This window comes from Bison bison, unplaced genomic scaffold (assembly GCF_000754665.1).
Source record: "Bison bison bison isolate TAMUID 2011002044 unplaced genomic scaffold, Bison_UMD1.0 scf7180017851018, whole genome shotgun sequence".
NCBI lineage: Eukaryota > Metazoa > Chordata > Mammalia > Artiodactyla > Bovidae > Bison > Bison bison.
Genome location: NW_011481591.1, coordinates 4433 through 13205, shown reverse-complemented (window position 1 = coordinate 13205; position 8773 = coordinate 4433). Strand labels below are relative to the sequence as shown.

General features: G+C 44.4%; 1 protein-coding gene across 1 annotated transcript in view; it reads right to left on the bottom strand.

Annotated features, from left to right (window-relative positions):
• Window positions 1–4449: 4449 nt before the first annotated feature.
• Window positions 4450–8773, bottom strand: part of LOC104995830 (antigen WC1.1-like) — a gene marked incomplete at its 5' end in the record, with an annotated part of 8173 nt that continues 3849 nt past the window's right edge. Inside the window, 5 exon segments of the mRNA XM_010849861.1 lie at window positions 4450–4645; window positions 4648–4701; window positions 6973–7107; window positions 7947–8039; window positions 8427–8639. Of these exon segments, the coding sequence (XP_010848163.1) occupies window positions 4557–4645; window positions 4648–4701; window positions 6973–7107; window positions 7947–8039; window positions 8427–8639 (584 nt within the window).

Genomic DNA, 8773 nt, shown 5'->3' with positions numbered 1-8773 from the left:
TTACAGGTGGCTTGTCAAGGTTTCTTGATTAGGGAAGCTTGTGTCGGTGTTCTGGTGGGTGGAGCTGGATTTCTTCTCTCTGGAGTGCAATGCAGTGTCCAGTAATGAGTTATGAGATGTCTATGGTTTTGGAGTGACTTTGGTCAGCCTGTATATTGGAGCTCAGGGCTGTGCTCCTGTGTTGCTGGAGAATTTGCTTGGTATGTCTCGCCCTGGAACTTGTTGGCCCTTGTGTGGTGCTTGGTTTCAGTGTAGGTATGGAGGCGTTTGATGAGCTCCTGTCAATTAATGTTCCCTGGAGTCAGGAGTTCCCTGGAGTCAGGGTTTGGACTTAAGCCTCCTACTTCCAATTATCGGTCTTATTTTTACAGTAGTCTCAAAACTTCTCCTTCTATACAGCACTATTGATAAAACATCTAGTTGAAGCCCAATGCCACAGAAGTAGCTGCAGGTTCTTTGGAGTCAAAAAGGTACAGTCACTGGCTAAGGAAACTTTTTAGTCCTCTGGTTATATGTGAAAGCAACTGAAGACCCCATAGGTTTAAGTTTCATTTGCTGCAAGAAGTATTTTCCTCCTTGACTGCAGAGTTCTCAAAATTTGATTTTCAAAAAGAAGGTGCATATCACCACCAGATACATCACAACAAACTCTGAAAATCTCTATCTCTAAGGATACACAAGACAAACCACAACACACACACATGTCTTCTTATTAAGTCTTAATCAGAACCAACAGAGGAGACAGGGTATTGGGATGATTTATCATTTGGCAGTTTTTCAATTAAAACCACACAGGAATGTCACAGGATGAAAATTTGCAATTAAAAAAGTACAGCTGCACCATCTATATGATATAAGGAAGGAGATGAGGTGCAGAAAGAGTTCTTTGGCTTATAATAACAGACAGACTAATTAGTTTTTCACTTTGTGAAAGGAGAGCCCTCTGGGGCTGATCTTGAAGGATGCTGTAGAGACCAGGACAACTCGACTGTTCTGTACAACAGTTAGAACTGTGAACTGATGATTTTGGATAATGATGTGCTTTGATTTTTTTCTCTTTACTTTTTGTGAATCTACTGTAGGTTTTTACACTTTTATTGCCCCATGGTTCACATAAAATATCTTATAGACACAGTATTCTATTATATTGATAACAAATTAATTTCAATCACATACAAAAGCTCTACATTTTGATCCCCTCACTACACTTTCTGTTTTTGATGTCAGAATTTACCTCTTTTATATTGTATATCACTAACAAAATATTTTTCTCTATAGTTATTTTAATACTTCCCCCTAGACTAGAGCTAACTGGTTAACACACTACTATATTCAGTGTTAGAGTATTCTGTATTGGATTACACATTTACATTTACAAGTCTGTTGTAAAATTTCACTTCTTTCATGTAATAATTAACATCCTTCATTTAGCTTGAAGAACTCCCTTCAGCAATCTTGTAAGACAAACCTGTGTTGGTGAACTCCCTCAACTGTTGTTTGTTTGGGAACGTCTTTATCTCGTCTTCATTTCTGAAAGACAACCTTCCTGAGAAAAGTATTCTTGGCTGGCAGGTTTACTTTCTTCAGTTTGAATATATCATCCCTTTCTCTCCTGGCTTGACAGGTTTCTTCTCAGAAGTCCACTGATATTCTTAAGGGAATTCCTTTTTTCTGAGCATTTGCTTTTCTCTCGATGCTTCTAAAATTCTCTTTGTCTTGATTATAAACAATGTGTCTTGGAGACGATCATTTTGAGTGAACTCTGAGAGGTGACCTATTAGCTACATGAACTTGGAGGCCTAAGTCTCATCAGATGTGTAACTTATCTGGTATTATTTCTTTAAGTACAATCTCTGTCCCTTTCCCCTCCTCTCCTCCTTCTGGGACTCCAATAATGTGCAGGTTGTTACTGTGAATGTTATCCCAAAGTTCGCACAGGTTCTTTCACACTTTTTCATTCTTTTTGCTTCTTTGTCCTCTGGCTGGCTAATTTCAATTTTCTTGTCTTGTGCCTCAAACATTTTTATGCTGTTGCTGATGCTTTCTGTAGCATTTTTTTATTTTGTGCATTTCATTCATTGTAATCTTAAGCAACAGAATTTCTGTTTGGTTCCTTCTCTTTTTGTGCCTCATTGCACAGCTTGAGGGATCTCTTTTTTTGCCTCTTGCACAGTTGCCTGACCAGGATAGAATACAGGCACAGCAGTGAAAGCATCGAATCCTAACCACTAAACCAACAGCAAACTCCCTGGTTGCTTCCGTTTTTATGATTTCAGTCTCTATACAGAAAAAACAAAAAATGGAATTTATTCTGCAGAGCAACTCAGAGCCTATGCACAACTACTCTGTGCTCTAGGACCCGCAAACTGCTAATAGGAGCCGGCATGCTACAAGTACTGAAGCCTGTGCACCTAGAGCCTGTGCTCCACAACAGGAGAAGCCCCCACACAGTGAGGCCTGCTGTCCACAAAGAAGAGTAGTGCCTGCTTGCCACAACTAGAGAAAGCCCATGTGTGTCAACAAAGACCCAGTGAGACCAAAAATTGAAAACAATAATAATAATAAATAACTTTTTAATCTTATTTTGTTCACATATTCTTTCCCTGGATTTGATTGTTTATCTGCATTTTTTGGAGCTCCCTGAGCTTCTTGGTGGATATACTTTATTTCTTTCATCATATGTCATTTATTTCATCACTTTCCAGTGGTGAACAGCCATGTGAGCTGCCCTGGGAGAAGTCCTGGGCATCCTCCCATCCCCAAGCACAGCCTAGAACTATGAAGACTGCAAGCGTGACTGTAGGTCGGAGCCCTGGACACCATGCAGAGCCATCAGCCAGGAACTGGGTGGGTTCAACTCACAACCAGGCCATCACTCTCAGGTCTTATATTAGTTCAGCAGCCTCTCCACATGTCCACAATGGAACTGGAGGGGAGGGGAGTGTTGTGAAATGTAATCTTTACTTGGCCACTCCTATGTGACAGCTCTCTCTACCCTGAAGAATCACAGCAGGATCACGTTTACTTTTTCAGTAGTAACCAGATTAAAGGAATCTTGAAACAATTTGTTTTCAGAGGAGCCCATTAGTCTGAAATTCTTCCTTTAAGAATTCAGTCATATCAGACCCCTCCATCCACATCTTTGAAACGTAAATAGACAACGTACCTGATTTTCACATCTATCTCTTCTTCTGGATCCCCTCTGTCTAGGTCTCACTTTCTTGCCCTCTTGCCCCACATGGATGCAGGGTGTGGGTGAGCACCAATTTGCCATCCATCAACTTAGAGAATGAACTGATATAATTTGCTCAGAGGGATAGATAATTGGACAGACAAGAAATGGCAATGTTCTGAAGAAACAGTAGGCAGGGATGGAAAGAATGGATTCATAAGGATTTGGACTAGACATGGGAGAAGAGCAAGGAGGAATCTATATCTGCTTGAGGAATAAACAGATAAAGTAACCTAGGGAATGAGAGATGAAAAGGCAGACGTAGTTACCTAGAGTTAGAGTTTTAATTGACCCATGAACACTTGAGCAGAATAAGGAAAGCTGTATCCATTCTCTCCCACCAGCAAATTCCCGCTTTGAAACCCACACAGAAGTCTGGTGACCAAGAACAGGTTAAAAACAGGTGATGTGACATCTCAGGGAAGAACATACAGGAATGTTCAGGATTGGGTTTTTTCCATGAGTTTGTGAAATGAAAATATCTCCTGCCATATCAATAAACAAGAAATGTCACAGCCATCAATGATTTCTGGTCTCCAAATGTGAATGAGGGCTCCCAAAACTGATCCAGGGGATGCTGCCACCCCCCATGGTGATTGCTGAGGAGCTGGGGGAAAGCAAGAAGCAACCACCTGCCACTCCTTAAGGTGAGCCAGGAAACAGGGTTGGCCCCAGATAGCTGAGCTGCATATGGAAAAATTGAATCCAGTGAGACCAGAGGCTTGCATCTTCCCATACATACATAGAACGCTACATTCCTTAACTTGGTACCTGATCTTTGATCTTCAGACTGCCTGCTCCCTTTGTTGCAAAATTGCATACAGCCTGACTTCCCCTGCTGCCTCTTTGGAGCCGTTTTCTCAGAGCTACTGAGATTCTATATCTCCAGGGCTTGAAGTCTTAAGCATTCCCACCAAATAAAATAATTCTACAGGTTCTGACTATACTTTTTGGTCAACAACGTCATCTTGCTAGGACGGAGGGTATGAATGTGGACCAAGTTTAGATACTTTTTCTAAGTAAGAGTGACCCAGAGCATCTGTGTTCCTGGGCTAAGTCATGGCCTCATTAGCCTTTGAAGAAGGTGAGAAAACAGGGCAGTGCACTCATCGTGTATTTCCTTTGAGGAAAATGGTGTCTGCGGACCAATCCTCTAAAATCATTTGATATGGAACGTGGTAATTATTAACAAAGCAAAAAAAGCCACTTTATTCAGAATATTTCATTTTGAGCAATTTCCATATAACACAATCACAAGTCACCACTACTCTATTGAATACAGACAATTAGAATATCTGAGGCATTATCTTGTATTTAATACAAATCACAGGAAAGTCACTCTGTAAGTTTCAGGGGCACTGAGTTTAACATCATCGTATCCAGGGTCCCTTTTCTCCCCCTGGAGCAGCCGGGGCTCTCTTCTCCTTCCCCAGGATCAGCTTCCTCTCTAAAGACATTCAGAGAAGAGCCTGAAATAGTAAAGAAAACTATGATTAGAACTGAGACAAGGGGACCAAACAGTGTGGTGGAAGCTAGTTAAGCAAGTTGTGATAACAAACCATCCCTGGGACCCAGGTGTGGGCAGGGAAACTCAGACTATTTCATGTCAGTTACAATGAGGATGGATCCCAGCTGTCCTCTCAGATCCAGTCCATGTGGTCTCTGGGACTTCAGCTCCTGTGGAAACCCTGCATCACAGGAGACCTGTGCTCACACAGGAGGTATGTGAAGATCTGCCTTCAGGCTACACAATCAGCAATGAAATGCCCAGGAATTGTAAGAGCATAACAATGAATTTAAATGTTCTCCTTTCACAACTGACAAACGTGAAATCACAATTAGATGGAGAGTGGAGACAGGAAAATTCTGAGTTCCTCAATCACAAACCAACTCTGCTCTTAGTAGCCTTGATGCATGTTCCTAAATGTCCACAAAGAGTATCACGGGTGCAGCCACAGATGGCCCCTCCCAGGGACCACACAGGCCCTCAGATGGAGAAATGCTCCTTTCCAGAGAAAGAATGTTTTCTCTTGACCACTAAAATATCTGGAGGAAATTAGACCTTAGCTGATCACAAACTCTGAATCAATTGTTAGGTAGTTAGAATGGGAAAAAGGAGTCCAGAATAGCGGTGGCTAAAAGACAAAGAAGAGAAAAACCCACGAAAATAGAACAAAAGAAGGTCCAAGGACTGGAATGAGAACCTCAGGTGAAACAAAGAGCCCTCCTGGCTAGCCCAGTTTACATAGAGTAGGCTCAGGGGAGGAGACAAAACATATAAAAAGAAAAGCCAAAACTGAGCCTCTATCATCACCTCTCTTTGCTTCTTTTGGGTCAACCTGCCCTCACACCTCAAGGATGTATTTTCCTTTGCTTGCCAAATAAAACTGAGCTATAACTGAGCTGTAACTCTGGTCCATCTGCCACTTTAAATTTTTGCTGTAGTGAGACAGAACCAAGGAAATCACACACTCCCCCGACACAATGATCCACCCACATAGCTTAATGTTAAGGCCACCATATACCATAGACTCTGTACATGTCATTGCAACCTTATAAACAGAGCTAATCTTAAATTACCAGAATGCCTCACAAATTTCAATACTGCAATAGTTTTTAAATCTCTATCTTTCATATACAGGACAGCACTGAGATGTTATAAAAAACACTTGTCTATTTTTGGATTTCATAAATATGCTCAATTAATCTATAAGCGATCTATTTCTTTTGGCCACTACACAATGCTTGTGGGATCTTAGTTCCTTCACCAGGGATTGAACCCAGGCCATAGCAGTGAAAGTGCAGAGTCCTAACCACTGGATTACCAGAAAAGTCCCTAATCTATACATTTTAATGCAAGCATATCACATATAAAGTGAAAATTTATGTTGCATTATAGAGCTTCGGCTGCTGCTAAGTCACATCAGCTATGTCCGATTCTGTGTGACCCCGTGGATGGCAACCCACCAGGCTGCTCTGTCCCTGGGATTCTCCAGGCAAGAATACTGGAGTGGGTTGCCGTTTCCTTCTCCAATGCATGAAAGTGAAAAGTGAAAGTGAAGTTGCTCAGTCGAGTGCAACTCTTCACGACCCCATGGACTGTAGCCTACCAGGCTCCTCCATCCATGGGATTTTCCAGGCAAAAGTACAGGAGTGGGTCGCCATTCCCTTCTCCATGCATTGCTGCTGCTGCTGCTAAGTCACTTCAGTCGTGTCTGACTCTGTGCGACCCCATAGATGGCAGCCCACCAGGCTCCTCTGTCCCTGGGATTCTCCAGGCAAGAATACTGGAGTGGGTTGCCATTGCATTCTCCATCTCCATACATTATGGAGACATAAATGCTAAAAATACAGTGATTCCTCATCCCCAAGGAGTCTGACATCGTTAAAGATAGCATATGGTTGTGAAGTGAAGTGCTAGTTATTCAGCTGTGTCTGACTCTTTGCAACCCTATGAACTGTAACCTATCAGGCCCTTCTGTCCATGGGATTCTCCAGGCAAGAATACTGGAGAGGGTAGCCATTCCCTTCTCCAGGGGATCTTCCTGATCCAGGGATCAAACCCCAGTCTCCTGCATTGCAGGCAGATTCTTTACCACCTGAGCCACCAGGGAAGCCCATCAAAAGCATGAGATTGCCCATGTTTTGAAACTGTAGAGAGGCTTGGCATTGAGGAGCTCAAATTCACACTTTCCTGGACAGAGACCAAAGATTACAGGGGATCAGCTAATCCCACTCACCTGTCTGAGACCTCATCCCATCTTCCTTCTTTGGGAGCACTTCTTCCTCACTCCCCTGAGAGGCAGGAGGAGCCCCAGGCACTGGTACCTCTTCAGCATCATTGTAATCCTCACCAGGGGCATCAGTCCTCTGATCTGGGGCTTCTGAGGGCAGAGCAAGGGTCAGATGAAACCACAGTAAGGGGGTTGGGTCTGGGAAATACCTAAGATCCCTCCTGACCCAGAATTTCTGAGCTGCTAAATGGAGGCACCAGTCACTCCTTGTTTCAAAAGATTTTTTTCTCTGAGACCATGTTTCATTTTGATGTGTCCATAAACCAAAACATGATTTTGCATATCTTAATATTTCCTGATTGAAAATATATATCTCAAAGCAACTCTCCCACCATTGAACATTACTAAAATATTTTGACAAACTGTGCTTTACAGATGTTATTTTTAAAACCAGTGTGTGTCACTTGTGATTCTGAACACAGACAGCCCAGCCCCAAATGTGAGACATCACAGAACAGCCAGAGAAGGAGAAGGACAGACCCAATCTGGACACAAGGGATCCCTCTGGTCCATCAAAGGAAGACTGTTCCCGTTACATCTCCTCTCTATGAGGAGGGAAACTCTCCTCCCAACACTCAGCTGAAGCAGGTCCACCTCTATTACCTGGAGCAGATCTGGAGTCATGGCTGTCCTCACCATCTGACAGGAAGCCTAAAGTGGAGAAAAACATCACACAGCACACAGAATGACCCTCCCACACCCACAGGGCCTGAGTTACAGCTGAGAAGGGACAGGCCTGGCTCCTGCAGTGTAGATGAAGGCTGGGGGCCCAGAGGGCTGTGAGAGGCCATCCTGCCACTTTGAAGGAGCCACCTCTGTGAGCCTGGGGCATGAGTGGAGTCTGCTGATGCTGAGAAGACATGCACAGCCAGTGAGTGGTGACAACCAGAAGTCCAAGGAAGGAAGGCAGAGACACCCACCTGGGCTGCCCAGAAGACACTCCTTCCGTGTTGCAAGGTCATCAAGCTCCTCATACATGGCTTCAGCAAGAGCATCTTCATAGCTAGATAAGGCTGAGAGATGCTCAGCAGGTCAGAGATGCTGCCCCAAACACCCCGATCCAACAGGCCCACCCTTCATCTCCCCTGTGCTCACACAGGGCTGCCTGAACCTCGGCATTGTCTCCCACTCCATGTACTGTTTCGGCACCTTCTCCCCTGACACCTGAATCCACAGTTCAGCCCCAACTCTTTTTGGTCTCATAAGAGAGGCCATGACTTATGAGAGTTCACGCCCCAGTCCTAAGAATCTCTGTCTATTCAACCCTTAGAGCTCAGCATGGAGCATATTGAGTTCTGCAGACTCAGAACAGAGACCTGGCCCAGGTTCCCCTGCTCACACCTGTCCCATCTCCTGCCTCCACATACTCTCCCTGGTCCCCAGTTCCCCCTGCAGCCCACCTCTGCGCTCTGCTCTCCATCTGAGCAGCTGAGTCACCAGGATGACGAAGACCAGGAAGAGAAGGGCCCCCAGGATGAGGCAGAGGACCCCAGGCAGGGAGAAGATGCCAGGGAGAGGATTTGAGGTTGTTCTGGTCCCTAAGGAGAACAGGCAAGAGGGCTGGAGAAGGTCCTGGGCACAGAGAAACCCCCTGTGCCAGCATTTCCAGGGAGCTCCGGACAATGAAGTCCCAGCCTCAGACCCAAGTGCACTGACAGTGACTGGGGTTCTCCAGGTCTCATCCTGAGACAAGTCAACTCCACTCCAGCTGAGGCATAGCCAGGGATTGTCAGGGAGATGCCCTGTC